The sequence below is a fragment of the Macaca mulatta genome, chromosome 7, assembly GCF_049350105.2.
Source record: "Macaca mulatta isolate MMU2019108-1 chromosome 7, T2T-MMU8v2.0, whole genome shotgun sequence".
In the NCBI taxonomy this organism is placed as follows: domain Eukaryota; kingdom Metazoa; phylum Chordata; class Mammalia; order Primates; family Cercopithecidae; genus Macaca; species Macaca mulatta.
Genome location: NC_133412.1, coordinates 44,198,009 through 44,216,345, shown reverse-complemented (window position 1 = coordinate 44,216,345; position 18,337 = coordinate 44,198,009). Strand labels below are relative to the sequence as shown.

General features: G+C 50.1%; 1 protein-coding gene across 1 annotated transcript in view; it reads right to left on the bottom strand.

Moving 5' to 3' along the window:
- The window catches only part of SMAD6 (SMAD family member 6), an 81,773-nt gene that overhangs the window by 59,753 nt on the left and 3,683 nt on the right, over positions 1–18,337 (bottom strand). The window contains exons 2-3 of the mRNA XM_015142533.3: positions 12,191–12,247; positions 7,538–7,615 (exon numbers count right to left, since the gene is read on the bottom strand). Of these exons, the coding sequence (XP_014998019.2) occupies positions 7,538–7,615; positions 12,191–12,247 (135 nt within the window). The remainder of the gene's footprint in view (positions 1–7,537; positions 7,616–12,190; positions 12,248–18,337) is intronic.

Sequence of the window (18,337 nt, the reverse complement as noted above, 5' to 3'; positions counted from 1 at the left end):
TGCACAAGCTGATCCTCCTACTTGAAAGGTTATCTACAGCCTGTTGTCCTCTTGGTGAACTCTTAGTCATCCTACAAAATCCAACTCAGAATCACCTTCTCTGTAAAGGTGAATGCCCCCTGAACACTCCCATCCCCACCCCAACAGAGTCCCCTGCTTTGAGCACATCTCTAGGGCAGCACTCAGCATGATCGGTCACCACTGTCTGTTTGCTGTCTGCCTCTCCTCTAGATCAACAGCTCCTAGAGGGGAAGGTCCAGCCTTTCTCCATTTTGTGTCATCTGCCACTGGCATGTAGTAGATTCTTTTTTCCCCTTTTTTATAATAAATTCTTGTTTTTAATTTTTATTTTTCTTATTTTTTTAGAGACAAGGTCTTGTTCTGTTGCTCAGGTTGGATCAGAGTGCAGTGGTGCAATCACGGCTCACTACAGCCTCCAACTCCCAAGCTCAAGTGATCCTCTTACCTCAGTGGCTGGGACTACAGGTGTGTGCCACCATGGCCGGCTAATTTTTAAATTTTTTTAAGAGGTAGGGGTCTTGCTATGTTGTCCCCAGCTGGTCTCAAACTCCCAGGCTCAAGCAATCCTCCTGCCTCAGCCTGGGATTACAGGCACAAGCCACCACACCTGGTTGCAGTAAGTTCTGAATAATAAATGTTCAATACATTGACTTGTCATTCAAAAGCCCACACTCAGGAAACACAATAGCCCTGAAGTCCTTTGTCTGAGGCCATGGGGAATCTAAAAGCTCTGTTATCTCTGCTGAGTCAGTTGCCCTCTCTGGACTTTGCAAGTACACCCCCACCGCAGCCCCCAAGCTTTAGTGCCTTGGGATGGAGGGGTGGAGGTCCAAGACACTGATCCCCTCCCTCCTCATGACTTTGTTCCATGCCACAGTTTTGCCTTTGGACAATGACAAGAGAAGCTAAGATGCCCCAGGACAGAAGCCCTAGCCCTTTGACTACTCTCCACCCCAAGGCCTGGGAGCTGGTACTTACAGCCTGGAACACATCAGCACCAGGAAACCCTTGAGATCAGTGACCCAGTGGACCCAATATACAGCTGAGCAAACTGAGACTAGAGAGGCAAGGAATTTGCCTGAGGTCACATGGCAGGAAAAGGGCACAGCTGAGCCTAGAAACCACTCTGGCACACTGCCCACCGTCCCGCATTGCTTCTTGGCAGTCACGGGTTTTCTGGGACCTCCTTCAGCTGCCTGTTCCCCCAGGACTGCTCTAGTCAACCCCATCACTCCTGCCGACCGCCCCTCACACCTCTCCCCCAGCCCAGGAAGAATGGGTCCTTCTGTGAGATACTCAGGAGGCGTCAGGGAGGGAAGGCATTTTTTTTCCCTTTGGTTGGTCAAAGCTAAAAAGACACATGGCAAGGGCTTGATGTGAGTAGTAAATACCATCCATGTGGAACTGGAGCTGAATGCAACTTCTCCCCTACCCATTATTGAGTTGGACATGGCAGGGTGGTGCTGGCCAGAATTGGTGTCAGTCTGGCAACCTGTCCACTGCCTCCAGGCTGGAGCCTGACCCCTGAGGATAGGCAGAGTGAGCATGGGTCACGCCTGAGGGCCACCTCTTAAACCCAAGGGGACCAGGCTAGGTTCAAGTCTGATTGATTCAGGGCACCACTCACCCAGATGAAATGCCCTTCCTGCTCTCCAAAACTTAATGAAATGTTCTTTTCAGCTAAAACGTATCCCCTGCCCTCCTGCTTTCCCTTTGAAACCACTCTGCATACAGCACCCCAGACCCACAGGCAATGAGCACCCTCACGTGACAGGCCGGAGCATCGTCATGTGATAGCCACAGTCTGCACGCCCTGCCTATCGGTCAGGTGTGATCAGTCTGTGAAAATTCACGGAGCTGGCACTTATATGTCCACTCTGCAGGTTTGGAAAAAAGTTTTTTTAAAAAATCTTTCCCAGGTCCTGGCCTCTGCCCATCTCGTCTCCCACCAACATCTGGAGCTTTGCTTCCCAGTCGCTTGCAACTCCTTTGGTTTCTCAACATCAAGCTCTTTTCACACCTCCAGGTCTTTGCATCTGCTATACCTGGAATGCTCCAAATCCTATCTTTCTGACTTCCATTCATTCTTTAAATATCGCCTTTAGATATTGCCTCTTCCAGGAAGCCTTCCCAGCTACCTCCCTACCACACCAACAGTTGATCACTAATCTCTTCTTCCCCTGGACTGCCTCCTGTTATTGTTTGTGTCTTCACCTATCTGTGAATACCTTGAGGGAAGAAATAATGTAACTTTTATCTCTGTGCCCCTAGCCCTATGCACAGTGCCTGGAACACTGCGATGGCCACACCCACCACATGCAGTGTGCCAGGCCTTGGCAGACTCACAGGCATCATCTCATTTAACCCTCACCACTAGGGATATGTTGTTATTATCATCCCCATTTTACAAGTGAGAAAACTGAGGGACAAAGCAGCTGAGTGGCTCTCCCAAGGTCACACACCTTATAGATGGCCGACTCGGGGCTTGATCACAGGGACCACTGGTGCAGAGCCCATGCTCTTCAGCCCACCACAGCTATAGGGACTCAGGACCCACGAAATGGACCGAACCGCACACCCTGGAACACGGAACTCTTAGAGTCTGTTAGATGAGGGTGTTGGACAAGAACACACTTGCTCCCTGTAATCGAGAAAGCAGCAGGAAATGACGCTGCACATACACACTCCTCTCCCAGCTTCATTAGGCATTGATGGTAACATCAGACAGCACCAACCCCAAGGGACCCCTGAAATGGGCAAATGGCAGGCACAGTTGCTACCAAGTGGCAGGTGGCTAAGCAGTGTGGACCCACCTTGGGTTGCAACCCTAGGTGGATCCACACTGCTCTGTTTGCTGTGTGGCTCTGAGCCAGTCTCCCAACCTCCCTGAGTCTCTGTTCCCAAACTCTGCCAACTTACACAATGCAACAATCTATACAATGATCTGCGCTCTCAAGGAGCTTACAGTCTGGTTGGTGGAGGAAAGACACCCACATCCAGCCCAGCCCCCAACTCTCCAGGTAGCCTACTGTGGCTCCCTTCCTTCCCCTGGCATCCTCCTTTCTAAACGGAAGGGCCTGCTGTCACTGACAGAGCTCTAAAGAAACCCACATGCTGTGAGGACTGAGATACCAGGCACAGAGGGCCAAGGTTCCAGCAAGGACTGCCCGATCCCAGTGATGGGCAGCTTAGACCGTGCCTTGTATACAGCTGGACAGTGACTGCCCAGCTCCCACCCTGAGGGCCCTTGCTCAGTGTTCCATAACAAGCATCCCCATCCCCTTCCCTGCGCCAGACCCTGGCAGGGGTAAAGTATCTCATTTAACCCTCACCATTAAGGATATGTCGTTATTATCATCCTCGATTTACAAGTGAGAAAACGGAGGGACAGGGTGCTTAATAAAGCATTTGAACGGTTATCTTACAGGCACTAGAATAAGATAGCAGAGGGGAGCCACTGGTCCTAAAGAAGCTTGCCTTGTGCGCCGCCTCCAGCCCCACAGCATGGAGTCAGGCAGGCCCGGGTGCTTAAGCAGCCCTGCCACTTCAGGCTCCCGCTAAGTGACTCAGAGCTCACCCAGCCCGGCCTGGCCAGGGCTCCTTCCCTCACTCAGGGCTTAAAGCTCCTTCTGACATGTTCATTGTTTTTCTAGGCTGGAGTCAGAGATGCTGAGAGAACCCTGCCCTCTGCCACCAGCCTTTCTCGGAACTGCCATTTCTTCATCCTGCAATTCTGAGAATTATGGCATGTTCTACTTTAAAGTTGGAGAAAAAAAAAAAGTTTGCCTACCAGCCACTCACACCTTAGTATGAATTTACTTAACTAGCGTTCTCTTCCTTTCCTCCCCAAACTAAACTGAAATCAAGCAAATGGAAGAGGAATGGAAATACTGCAGAGAAGAGGACAGCCTGACAGGGGCCTTGGACAGTCAGTTGACAGTACCCCAGGCCCTGAATTAGGTGAGGAAACCAGAGTGCCAGAGTCCTGACAGTACCCCAAAAGTTCTAGGCTTTCCATTCTTCCCAAATCCCATCAAAGACTCCAGGTGTAAGGTCTCTAGATTTTCTTAAAGCTCTGCATTCTAGCCTCCCTCCACCACCCCCAGCCCCAGTCACCTTGGTGAAGCCACTTGCCCCCTCTACACTGTTTAGTGGGGATCACGTATCCAAATTGGGAGCTGATGTAGAGATCAAATGAAGGTTTTCCACCAACTACTCAGCAGAGCTGAAGCAAGTGCGTCTCCTCTCCTGCAGCCCCTCCTGCATGCCTCCTTGCCTGCCTGGGCCTGGGACTAAGCCTCAAGAGGCCCATCCTTCCCCCAAGTGACCTCAACAACAGGACAGGGAAGTAAAGCAGAGACCATGGAGCTGGATAAAACAGAGTCCCAGGGCCGATGCTGGGATTGTCATTGTGCGAGACAAACTAGGGCAGTCTCCATCCTGGAGCTGCAGACACCCTGTTTGGGGATGACATGCATCCCAGGACCCTGAGGGTGACAAGGCTCTTGCGATCGGCAGACCCCCAGAACTCCAGGAGATGGAAGGCCAGGCCAGCAAGTGGTGTGATCTCTGGGTGGTCCCCAACGTTTGTCTAGTAGTGGCCTGGGAGGGCATGGAGCTGCCCTGCACCCTTGCTAGCCCCTCATCCCCTTCCCCGGTACTTAAATCAGGACAGGTGCCCACCAGGCTCCTTTTGATCATTTTACTTTGCTCCTGCCAGGGTCTGGCTTGGGGAAAGGAACAGGGATGCTTGTTGTAGAACACTGGGCAGGGCCCTCAGGGTGGGAGCTGGGCAGTCACACTGTGCAGGCTCACGTTCCAAGCCTGCCACTTACATTATGGGCAGTTGGCCCGGCAATGAGCCTCAGTTTCCTCCTCTATGAAATGGGAAGAATCACACTTGTCTCACTGAGTTGTGGTAAGGAGTCAATGAAATGGAGGATGCTGGCGCTTAGTAAAGTGCCTGACACGTAGTGAGTGTCAATAAATGTCAACTGCTGTCATCATCAGCACCATCATATTATTTGTCCTTAGACACATCAAATGCCCTGGCCTGGCCCAACACATTGTGCCCGCCTCTGCCCCTCACCTTTCTGACTTCACCTCCGGCCCTGCCCTCCCACACAACCTTGCATTCCATCTTGCAGAATGACTCGTGCCTTCACTACCCACCAAGACCTGTCACCCCTAGGCCATTTCCCTCCCTGAATATGTCCTCCAGTGTGACAGCCAGTACAGCCCCCTGTCTCCGGGCTCCAAGTAGGCAGGTGGGCAGCTTAACCCACAGGACCTCAGATCCCCACAGCACAGAGCGAGCTGGAAAAGCTAACAGTGGGCCCTCGGGGGGAAACATTCCTCGCATGGCATCCCTGGAAGGGACCAGGATGACACAAAGGTAAACACTCCATTCACCTACTGAGGCCACCCAGAACTCAGACCAAAGTCCTTCAAGACCTCACTCAATGTCCTTGGCATAGGAAATCCCCAATTTCCTCTCCAAATCCTTCCACCCCTTAGAATTCTAAGGATTCTGCATTGGACACATTTTCCAACACAGTCCTTTTGCACAGTCACGAGTAGCAGAGACCTTCTCACCACCCAATACCAAAGACTACTTTGGGGTATCTGGGCGGAAATCTCAGACACAGGCCCAGTGAGGCCCAAAGGCAACCAAACTAATGGCCTTGGGGTCTCCTGAGACCTCCCAGCCTCTGGATTTCCTCTGGATTTAGGGAGGGGCTTCCTGCAAGTGCTTAGGGGTCTGGTCCTTCCAGCCTGAGCCACACCAGGCCTCCTCTGGAATGGCTGGGATCAAATGAGACTACATCTGCAAACACCTTGAAACTGTAAGGTATGCACATGCACACACGCGCGCGCGCGCGCACACACACACACACACCACAGACTTTCCACCATTAACAATAGGGAGAAAGAGGATGCCAAAAAATTACCCATCTGTCCAGACAACCAACGCCAATGGAATCCATCTGAGGGCTGGCAGTGACACAAAATCGTAAATTCAGAAATACTTTTAAGCCCCCTGCTTCAAAATTATATGTGGCTTTCACTCATGTAGGTGCAGAGGAAAAAGAAAGGATTGAAATTTTAACTTGTGTTCATCTGGTTGGGACTTTGAGGGAAAGAAATTATTAGAGAAGGAAGTACCCTAATGAGGGGAGCCACCAGCGACCAGAAGGCACTCAGGAATAGGACCCAGAAGACCTGGATTCCAGGACCACTGGAGCCCAGGACCAGGCTGCCCAATGTGGGACCCTGTGTGGCAAGTCACATTCCTGCTTCCACTTTCAGCCTCCCCATCTCTGCAACAGCCATACTCTTGTGAGCTCCCATGCCTTGGTGAGAAGGGAATGGATGGGCGAAGGCTGTGGGCCAGGGAAATGGCCAGGCAGCTGTGAGCAACCAGTGCTGCATTATCCTTAGAGTTTCAGAGAGACCGCATCAAGAATGACAGGACTTTAGGGGAAATACACGTATCGAAGGTACATTTGGCCCTTGCAGAAAAGTGGGGGACAAAACAGTGACGAAGAGCACAGACCCTGGAGACAAACAGTGCGTGGCTGTTCCAAGAGAATGCACATAAAGGCAGCCGAGTGGAGTGCTAGCCATAGCATACACTCAATAAATGGCTATTATTTTGGCGACTGCTACCATGGCATGGATGTGGGGTGAGGGAAGAATGGCTCAGATGGAGACACACAGCCATCCAGCCATGCCCACTAGGTATGCAGCCCCAGCCTGAGGGGCTGTCAGTCCCAGCCAGCACGCCACCAGGCCACTATGCCACCAGCCATGCTCCCAAAGGGCCCCACAGACCTTGCCTCTGGCCCTCAATGTCCCCAGTCCAACACCAACCTCTCATTTCTCAAGGAAAGTTTGATTCAGGTATTCCTCCGGATGTGGGGGTCCCTATGACCAGCTTCTAACTGCAGGGGACAGAGGACTCCAAAGCAGGGTTCCCTCGGCTTCCTATCCCAGCATCCGCTGCTCAGGGAGAGAGACAGAAACCACTGGCCTTTGCCAAACTCCTCACTTGCCAGATCCTCCCTGCAAGCTCATTCAACCGACTCCAATTTCCCCAATCTTCTGACCCTTCACATTGGTCCCTCCCCCAGTGTGGGGACAGGAGGAAGACAAATGTGTACCACTTCCACTTTGCTGCCTCTCGCAGCTGGGGGAAGAGGATCTCTTTCTAAACGAGAGATGGAGAGCTGTGCTGAGTTTTTATCATTTCCAAGTGAGACAAGGGAGAGACAACTGGTTAAAACATGGTAGACAGGTGCTTTAAAAGTTATCTTCAGGTTTCATTCACACAGACTGTTCTTAACCCCAAGAACACCAGCGACTGAAACACTGGCAATCTTCCCATCCAAGGATTGGAGGAAAAGGGAAACAAAAAGAAGAGGGGAAGTCAAAAAGTCTTCCACCAAGCCCCCTCCGCAGCTGTCCCCTTCGATAAATTTCAACACAACAGCAATGCACGAGAAAAAATGCCGACCTGAGAATTCACCCGGAGCAGTGATGAGGGAGTTGGTAGCCTCCGTTTCAGTGTAAGACAATGTGGAATCGGACAGATCTGTGGGAGAAAAGAAAAAGAGAACTTAGTTGGCCGTGGGGCAGCGCTCTCTTTTTTCTTCTTTCTCATGCATCTGTGTATGTGTGCACGTGTGTGGATGTGTGTGCTTGCAAAGGGCAGCATGTCCCTCCCAACGTTCTGATGTCACCCTGTAACCCCTTCTCAGGATCACCCCAGACCAGCCCAGCCCAGCCCAAGAACTCTTCTGGAAAGTGCTGACTGTGAAGCTGGTACCTGAAAACGTACTGCCCTGACCACAGAAATAACCCAAGTTCAGGGGACCGAGCAAGTAGCAACTTGGAGCCTCCCTGGGTAAGGTTAAATTAAGCCCCTAAACAATCCATAGTTGCCGTACTTAATTACAACCATTAAAATTCTTGAAGTTGTTCCTTCTTGCTTCCTTCCTTCCTTTCTTCCTTCCTTCCTTCCTCCCTCCCGCTGGAGCTGGGGAAACTGTTTTAACAAGTCACCAGCCGTCCTCACTCTGTCCCGCTTACACCCCTCTAATTAAGGGCTCAAGCATTTGCTCCCAGATTAACTTTGTTTTTTCTCTCCCCTCCCCCACTCCCTAACATCCAAACCTGCTCACACAGCAACTTTTAATGCCTGGACTGTTTTTCTTAAGGCGTTCTTTTTTTATTTTTAAGTAGCTTTAAGTACATTATTGGTTTTCCTCTGTCTGCAGAACAGTTAGATGAGAAAGAGAAATTCTTTTGCACATTTTCTATAGAACACTGAGCTGCTATACTGAGCTGCTTGAACATTGACAAGCCGATGCCTTTTGGGACAAGCAGACTTGGAAAACTTTTCCTGGGCCTGTGCCTCTGCTACCAGCAATGGGTGTTGCCCCCGTTAAGGGACAGGCCTGTCCAGAGTTGGAGCGCCTGCAGCACACTCACCTTCTCACCCAGCACAATCCAGGACTGGCTTGCGTGGCCCCACCTGGCCCCACCCGGTCCAGCACAGCTACTCCAGGCAAAGGATTCCTGGGATAAAACCGTTTGCCCAGGCCCTCACTAGCTAGAATTCCATTTGATCCTGCAGGAAGTTTTTTCCTTTTACCACATGGCTTGGGGAGCAGGAAGATAAAACATTAACCAATTTGGCCTGTTTTTTTTTTTTTTTTTTTTTTTTCCTCTCCAGTTTCCCACTTGCCAGATGCTGACTGGGTGTTCTGGGTTTTATTTTGTTTTTTGGTCTCATGTGATCACAGAGGCTTAGAAGTGAACTGGCTTTTTGTTTATGAAAAAGCAACAATGCAAGGAAGAGAAAATAATACCAAAAAATAACCCGGGACTATTTATCAGGGAATGAAAAAGTTATCTGCTGGAAAAATATGTTAGGAGAAAAATAACGACACACGGAAAAATCTTAAAAAAAAAACAAAAAAAAAACAAAAAACGAAAACAAAAAAAAAACCCTCAATGCTCAACTGGGAACTTCTTAGAAGAGTTTTGCTTTTAATACCGAATGTTCCCAAAGTGCTTAGTGCTCAGAGCCCTGCTGCCACTTCTCATCTGAAGTAGCAACATCACAAGCCGAGTCCTATTTCTTAGTGAACTGCCTTACAGCCAACACAGACAGCATTGTGAGGTTTCCAGAAGAGTGGGAACGACAGGCGGTTTCCACCTTTCACAGCTAGTAAGTCCCTATCACGCCCTTGCCAAACCCTCACATCTAGTGTTTCTAGTGAGGCCCTGGACAGTGTCTCAATGGCTGCTGTGCAAAAGAACGCTCCCAACCTCCATCACTGCTCAAGCCTCAAGGAGGAAGAACTCCATCTGCAAGTTGGAGCTCCAGGTTCAGGTCCCGCCTCCACTATGAGTCAAGCAACATCAGGGCTCACCAGCTTTTTCTATAAAGGACCAGAGGTTAATATTTTCAGCTTTGTGAACTATACAGTCTCCGCTGCAACTACTCAACTCTGCCTCAGCCATGGACAAAATGGAAATGGACAAGCCTGGCTGTGTTCCAGTAAAACTCCACTTCTGGACACCAAAATCTGAATTTCACGTAATTTTCAGGTGTCACGAAATATTAGGCTTCTTTGGATTTCTTTTTTAACCACTTCAAAAATAAAAGCCATTCTTAGCTTGCAAGCCATATAAAAACAGGTGGTGGGCTGAGCTATTTGACCACCGGTAAGAGTCACTTCCTCTTTCTGGGCCTCATTCATCTCATTTGTAAAATCATGGGGACAACTGTTTGATTTCCACATGGTCACTCTGCAGGGCTGGGCAGTGCCCTGATTTTTGCTGCTTTATCACATGCTAACTGACAAACCCTCAGGGCGATGATCCTTGACATTCAAGCTGAGGTGCTAAGAACTTTCACTAAGAACTTTTGAAGGTTTTTTTCTCTAATGGAACTAAGGATCTTGCAAGCAACTAGTGCAATTATGCTGACTTAGGAAATGCTGAGACAGGCCTCCAAGGGAAGGACAGCCAGCCACCCACCTGAGTGGGGGCTGCTCTGAGTTTGTGCCTCAACCCTGCAGCTCATTAGCTGGGCAGCTCCTCCCCCTCACTCAGTTTGATTCTTCATCTCTTAAGTGACAAGCTCCCACCAGAAGATCTCTCCAGTTCCCCAGAAACTAAGGCTCCCCCATTCATGGGACAATTCTACTTCTGGAACAACAATAGGGTGGCCACCATAGTTTGGTCGCTGACTCCCACACCCTCGTGGGACAGCCTCTGCCCACCTAGCCTGAGAAGGTCACACTTCTGAAGGGACCTGGTGGGCACTTCTGACTTCACGGCAGGTGAGGGGTCTGGAAGGAAAACTGGGGTGGATATGCCTGAGTGTCTACGACACTAAGAAGGGACCTCCCCAGCCAGGTGCAGTGGCTCACGCCTGTATTCCCAGCACTTTGGGAGGCCAAGGTGGGCAGATCACGAGGTCAGGAGATTGAGACCAGCCTGGCCAATATGGTAAAACTCCGTCTCTACAAAAATTAGCCGGGCGTGGTGGTGGGCACCTGTAGTCCCAGCTACTCGGGAGGCTGAGGCAGAAGAATCGTTTGAAACCAGGAGGCGGAGGTTGCAGTGGGCCGAGTTCACGCCATTTCACTCCAGCCTAGGTGACAGAGCGAGACTCCATCTCAAACAAAGAAAAAAAGAAGTGACCTCCCAGATGATGCTAACACACACTACTGGGAGGAGGCCTTTACAAAAAAGCCAAACAAAACCCACTTTTTGCGGTCACTTGGTGGAATGTTTCAGCATCGTTGCCACGCCATCTGACTTTTAAAGCTTGAGTCCCACGGGAACTGCTTGGGTCACAAAGTTGCTTTCCTGGCACTGTCAGGGCCAAACTAACTTGCCCCAGTCAGGATCCTACAGATTCCATCACTTCTCTGCCTCAGAACCCATGCCCTGAAACCCCACTAGAGGAAACAGAGAGCCAAGCACTCTCCACTTTTATTTTATTTTACAGAGGGGGTCTTGTTCTGTCACCCAGACTGGAGTGCAGTGGCACAGTCATACCTCACTGCAGCCTCTAACTCCTGGGCTTAAGTGATCCTCCCACCTCAGCCTCCTAAAATGCTGGGATTATAGGCATGAGCCATCGTTCCCAGCCACAATCTCTATTCTTTTTTTTTTTTTTTTTTTTTTTTTTTTGAGACAGAGTTTCACTCACTCTGTCACCCAGGCTGGAGTGCAGTGGCGTGACCTCAGCTCACTGCAACCTCCCAGGTTCAAGCAATTTTCCTGCCTCAGCCTCCCGAGTAGCTGGGATTACAGCTACTCGGGAGCATGTGCACCACCACACCCAGCTAATTTTTGTACTTTTAGTAGAGACAGGGTTTCACCATGTTGGCTAGGCTGATCTCAACCTCCTAACCTCAAGTGATCTGCCCCCCTTGGCCTCCCAAAGTGCTGGGATTACAGGCGTGAGCCAACAGTCTCTGCTTTTGAAACCACTTACATCTACCCCAGAATATGGGCTGATCATCTAGGCTCAAGGTTTTACAGAAAACATGTTCTGCCTCTGAATGGGAGTTGTCTAAAATTACCAACTCCACTAAGCTCACCTAGGGGACAGTCCATGCCAGGGGCTTTGTATACCAATATACATTCCTTTTTAATACTCCAATTGTTGTTTCTGCTCAAGTGAACATCTTGGCTTAAAAAGGGGGAAAATACACAGCTCCTCTCAACAAAGACTTCATGCCCAACCTATTTGTCATACTACTAATTAATACACTCTAAAGGAGAATAACCCAAGGCTGGGGGGCCCAAGAGAGAGGAAAGAGACACAGAAATACCAACGCACCTCCAGTGAGATGCATAAGTCAAAACCCATTCATCTTCGAAAGGCCCATGTTTAAAAGGTCACGGAGAGGTTAATGATGAGCCGTGGAATTTCGAGATGTAAATAGCCTGCTGCAGAAGCTGGGTCTGCTTTGGCCCAACTGTGGGAGTGTTTGCACAACTTCACCCCATTTCACAGCAACCGGTCTGGCTTTCACCCCTCCCCTCCAGCCCTCCAGCCCTGAGGCTGGACAGACACTGGGCTGAAGGGAACCCAGTGAGGGACACTCCTCTGCAAGGGTAGGAAGGAGGGTGCACTTACCCAGTGGCTTGTAGTCGTCGCGAGGAGACAGCCGAGAGTAGGGAGGTGGCGGAGATTCTGGAAGACAGGAGACAGCATGTCACTGCCAGGGTCGGGGAGCTCACACCTCAGGTTCTACATGCTTTTAATTTCTGGTTTCCGCAAATAATAAACTCAGCCTCCAGAAAGCCCTCCCTTTGTCCCACCTCCTCTGCTGCCCAAATCCCCTCAACAGTTAAAGCCACAGACTTGGGGCACAGACAGATACGGGCTCAATCCCAGCTCTGCCATATTTGGCTTTGTGACCTCAAGCAACTTACTTCACCTCTCTGAGCCTGTTTCTTCAGCTCTAAAATGAGGATAATCATCATCTAGACCTCCCAGGTTTGCTGGGATAATGTATGTAAAATGCTTAGTGCAGCTCTTGGCACTATCGAAAAACACCTCCATAAACAGTAACTGTTACTACTTTAACGAGAAACGTGAGTGCAGGGAAAGTCAGAACCAGGGCTGCTGGATGAAATACCAGATGCTCAGTTACATTTGAGTTTTGGATAAACATAGCATCATTTTGTAGTATAAGTGTGCCCCTTTCAATATTGGCGGTGTACTTATACTAAAACATGGTGTGTTGTTTATCTGATACTCTAATTTAACTGGGCATCCTGCATTTTACTTGCTAAATTTGGCAAGCCTAGTCAGAGCTGAGTGTAAGTGCAAAGGCCCAGACGCAGAAACTCGTGTCCAAACAAGCTGCATTAGAGCTAGCATTCCTAGGTGCAGGGGAGGACAGTAGAAAGGGTTAGGACCCAAAGGGCCAAACCCAGCTATCTCAATAGGAGGTCTTAAAGCCAGTCACTTCCACTCTTGGCCTCAGTCTCCCCTTTTGTAAAGGACGGGGTGGAACGCAAGTTCTCTACAGCTCAGATGCTATTATTCCTTATTGTCTATGATATTTTTCTTTGGGTTTCCTTTCATTTGCCTAAAATACTCCTCCTTAAAAACATATACTTTGCCTTCAGAAGAATTCCTTAGCTTCTTGCTTTATGGGAAGTAACAATTTGCTAAACTAAGTAACAATTTGCATGAATGAAATGACCCTTCATTTTCGGTAAATGAAACTAAACACAATCAAATCGCAAACTAAAACAAACTCTCAGTGGTAATAAAGTGGTAATAACTATTATTAGGCGGGTATCAGTAATGACACAAGGGGTAATAAGTGTTTTTCGCAATTGTAATAAGGCACAATTAGTTATAGGAGCACTTGTTTTGCTCCATACACCCAATGAGGCCTCACCTCTTCCCCACCCTGGCTTTTCCAGCTCAAAGTTACTTCCAACAAAGTCAAAGCTCTGAGGTTTAGAAACAGAGACTTTCTGTGGACAGAAATTAGGGAGAAGGAAAAGTGAATCACAGAGTAGCCACTGAGAGAGACGTGAACATTTGCTCGGTGCCTACCTTGTGTCTCACTCCATGCCAATCACTTTCAATTTTATTATTTTAGACCTCAGGTACAGAGTAGTTAATTATGCTCATCAGGCACCTATTTTTATTTAATCCTTTCTCAAAATACAAAAAACAAATGAGATGACATTATTATCTCCATTTTACAGATGAGAAAACTGACTTGCGCATGTCTCCTGAGCCAGTCATGGTGGAGCTGGGATTCCAGTCCAGGCCTAACTCTGCTCTGCCACCCAATGAGGTGGAATCAAGAGATGCCCTTTCTTATACCGCTTCATCCCCGCTGGGTCTGGGACATCACCTGCACAGAACATGCTCACTAAATATGGACATAGACAACTGGGATGAGGATAATGGTAAAGTTGAATGCACCTGTGGACAAAGATGTGCAGAAAGAGGATCTAGGGGGCTCTCAGGCCTAGAGGCCAGCCTTGAGGAGGACCAGCCTCTCAGGACAAGGGGCAGCGCAGAGGAAGGGCTGGAGTTCCACAGGAAAAGAGAATTGAGGCCAGTGCTTCCACTGTACAGAGGAGGAGACTGTGGCCTGGTGAGTGGAAGTGACTTCCTCAGGAGCTAGGTAATGAGCCAGAACCAAGGCCAGGTCCCTGACCTCCATGCCCTTTCCACTACCCGCAAGAGCTTATCAGAAAGCCTGCAATTTCTTAGGGTTACTTTTGCAAAAATCTGACTGGCTGAGGCCTAGGCCACACATGGCATGGAGCTCTGGACATCCGCCCCCAAGATTTGTCCCCAAAGGTGAATCTTGACAACTATGGGCAGTAGTGTCTGGAGTCAAGCCTCTGTAACCAATGCCAGCATCTCTTCCAGGGGCTGCTTACCTGGGAATCAAAAGGTGGAAGGCAGGAAAGGCTAATGAAGTCCCACCTGGAAGAGCTACCTGAGCCTTGAGTTGTGACACCCACTACCCACGGCCATAGCTGAGTTGGGAGTTCCAATGTTGTGAGATAGAAAGAAAATCTATGAACCTGAACCAGGAGACATGCCAGGTAGTGGAGCACTGCAAAGTGTTCAGGAGGGACCTCACCAGGCTCCCATTAGCTCTGGCAAAATGGTATGCACACAACTGTTTATTTACTTGAGACAGAGTTTCGCTCTTGTTGCCCAGGCTGGAGTGCAATGGCGTGATCTCGGCTCACCGCAACCTCCACCTCGCAGGTTCAAGCGATTCTCCTGCCTCAGCCTCCCTAGTAGCTGGGATTACAGGCATGCACCACCACGCCCAGCTAATTTTGTATTTTTAGTAGAGATGGGGTTTCTCCACGTTGGTCAGGCTGGTCTTGAACTCCCGACCTCAGGTGATCCGCCCGCCTCGGCCTCCCAAAGTGCTGGGATTATAGGCATGAGCCACCGCACCCAGCCAACTGTTTAACAACCGCATGGACTGAAAGCTACTCACTAGATTCCATTGTAGGCAACTAAAAAAGTATGAAGGCTTTAGACTCTACCCCACAACACAAGGATTTAGAGTGTCAGAGACAGAAGAGGCCTTGGGGTTCACCCAACTCAATTCCTTCTTTTCACTGATATGAAAACTAAGGTCCCACTTGCTGAAGGACCTGCCCAAGGCCACATATGAAAGTAGCTGCAGGTATTATGGGGAAGGCCAGCTGGAGACCAGTATCAGGTAACCCTTTCCAAAAATTGAGATATAATTCACATACCCTAAGATTCATCCTTTTTTAAAATATACCATTCAGTGGGTTTTTTTAGTATATTTACAATGTTGTGCAACCATCAACCACAATCTAAACACAGGACATTTTTTTTCATCACAAAAAGAAACACCATCCCCACTGGCAGTCACTTCCTAGACCCCAACCCCAAAACCCTGGGCAACCACTAACCTACTTTTTGTCTCTATTCCCACGCCCATTCTGGACATTTCATTTCATACAACATATGGCCTTTTGTGGCTGGCTTCTTCTTTCATGTGGCACAAAGTCATCGAGGTTCATCCATGTTGTAACACGTTTCGGTACTCCGTTCTTTTTCATGAGTGAATGATATTCCATTTTTTGGATGTACCATATTTCATTTATCCATTCATCAGCTAATGGACATTTGGGTTGCTTCCTCTCTTTAGATATTATGAATAATGTGCTATGAACACTACTGGGTAACAATCAGCCACCATTCCCACGTGGCTGCACCCTATGGATCTGGACTGATGGAGCCCCAGGGCATTACCTCAGGTGGGCAAGGTGGGCACTCAGGTGGGACACTTGGTGGGTGAGACCAAAGATCAGAAAAGAAACTGTGAGCTGCCACCAGGCCCTCTGTCCACTCCCCTCTTAGAAGTTGTCTTAGTACTTTAAAAAGTTGTGTTGATTTTAAAATAATAACCCATATGCTCTAAACTTTAACAGGAGAACTTTTAGAGCACTGCAGGCTCCTCTGAAAGAAGTGGACCTGGTAGGGAGGAAAAGAAAAGAGAGGGAGACAGAAAGACATCAGCAACTCCAACCCCCTTGGACATCCAGCCTGAGGCATCAACTTCAGGAATCTCCTCCAACTTCCTGCAGAAGCAAGAGCAGTCAGCCAGGGGCCAGTGCACCAGAAGGTTCAGCTCAGCCCAGGCATGCCTCTGGTTAGCCCCCAGGGGGTACTTAGCCTTTTGGGATCTAGACCTAAATTCTAAAGCCAGAAGAGTTCACAGCCTCTCCCAGTGCCTGGAAAAGTTTCAGTTTGGGACATTACCTTCCACCCCCAATCTTTGCAGCTCAGCATCTTGCTTAGGAAAAGATTCACATGCCTCCCCGGTTGCCAAGTTTCCCCCCCTCCCAAAGAGGGGCTGTGGGTGGGGAGGGGGCCTCCTGAGTGCCCATCCTTCCTGCCCCCAGAAGCCGAAGACTCAACCCTAAGCCCCATGATGGGACACGCAGAAAAGGAGCTCCTGGCACTTTAAGGCTGGCTGAGCCTAATTGCCCAGATTCCCCTGGCAGCCAGATAAACAGCGCAGCCGGCTGGCGCCAGCAAGAGGCAAACTGCACATTATCACCCCTTCCTCACCTCCAGGAGGAGCTAGGAGGAGCAGACAAGCAGGGCTAGGGGCCGCTGAGCCGGGCAGGGCGGGGGCTTGGAAGCCCAACTTGAAATTGATCTCATTTCAAAGGGATAATGCCAGGCCAAATAAAAGGAAAACTTTCTAGCCCATTCTAATTCCTATAGTCCTGGCCTGGGAACCCTGTGTTTTCCTAGGCGGCCTCCTCCAGTCGTTTAGAAGTTCTCTCTCTCGCTCTGTCTCTCTTCCCCGGGCGCAATTTGGATAATAGTAATTTACTGAATATAATTACAGAAAAAAAAAAAAGTGGGGAAGCAAAGAGCAGGAGATTTATTCCGAAGTTAATGGATACTTTCAGGAGAAAGGAGCTCTATAAACACAGGTTAGAGCTGTGATTAAAGTATTTCTCCACATTTCCGTCCACATAGGCACCCACCGAGCTCAGCGAACTGGCTTTTCCTGGGACAGAAAGACACCCAAGGGGGAGGCAGAGCTGGGCCTGACTCCCACGGGCTGGGAGGCCAGGAGGCCCCCAGCTTATGCCCAGCAGAGGTGGGTCCCCTCCTCAGGACCCCTGTTGCCGAGACAAGCCTGGGGCAGAGTGGGGGAGGGGACGGAGGCCTGTGTGGCCTGGAATCTGCATGTCAGCCCGCAGGGATTCCCTCCAATCCCTTACTTTAGATACGGGAAAAGAAGCCCAAAGGCGAAACTAGCCCCAAGCCACAACTCAAGTTGATGGAGAATGGGCTCCGAACAGCAGGGGTCCACACTGCCCAGGAAGGGGTCTCCTGTCACGGGGGCTCCCTGCGGTGGTCCATGAAGGTGCAGAGGTGACGGCTGCCAGGTGGGAGTCCCTCAGTGCTGGTGTTCCAGTGTACTTTGCTCGCTAGCTGTGTGCCTGCGCTGTGTGTGCGAGCGCGTCTGTCTGCTCGGTGCCCGGGCTCTCTCCCCAGAGCCCTGGAAGGCGCAGGCTCCTTATCAGGACGCGCACGGCTGAGCCCCAGCTATGCGCCCGCCCAGTTATGGGAGCCAGGCTGGCGGCCAGGCGGTAGAGGTGGGGTGAGCAGCCCAGGGCTCCCCCAGCTCTCAGGCCAGGGGCAAGAGGGTCAACCTGGCACATACTGGAAACTCTTCCCTGACCATCGGTCCTCCCAGCGGTCCCCAGGGTGGCTGAATGGGGGCCCCACCTGCTAGCAGCTAGCAAAGGAACAGGGGAGGAGACTTGGGGCGCTGCAGCCCTGGCAACAGCGCCTCCTTCTGGGAGAAGGAGGGGAATCAAGTCCCAAGGCTTAGTCCAGATTTAGATGGGGAGAATGTTCCTAGAGCCACCCCCACTGACCAGCACCGTGGCTGAGGAGAGGTAACTCATCCAAAGTCAAGCGGCAGGTTACGAGCTGGGCAGAGCCTAGGACTAGGTCCATGGTCAAGAACCGTTCCACTGCAGCTTGCCAGGTTATCTCTTGACCTGTACCTCTCCAAAACCACTAAATGTAAACCAACACCCAAGCCAGCTCCTAGTCCCAGGAGTAGTAGCAGGAGCGGTCCTGTCCATTGTCTCCAGCTTTTTCACTCCTCCCCGCCCTGCCCACCCACCTGAGCATGGCTGGCACCTTAACTCTGAGCTGGCTGGCTCCCTCTCCTCTGACCCATCCTCCAAGGTCCTGCTCCAGGCTGGAGCT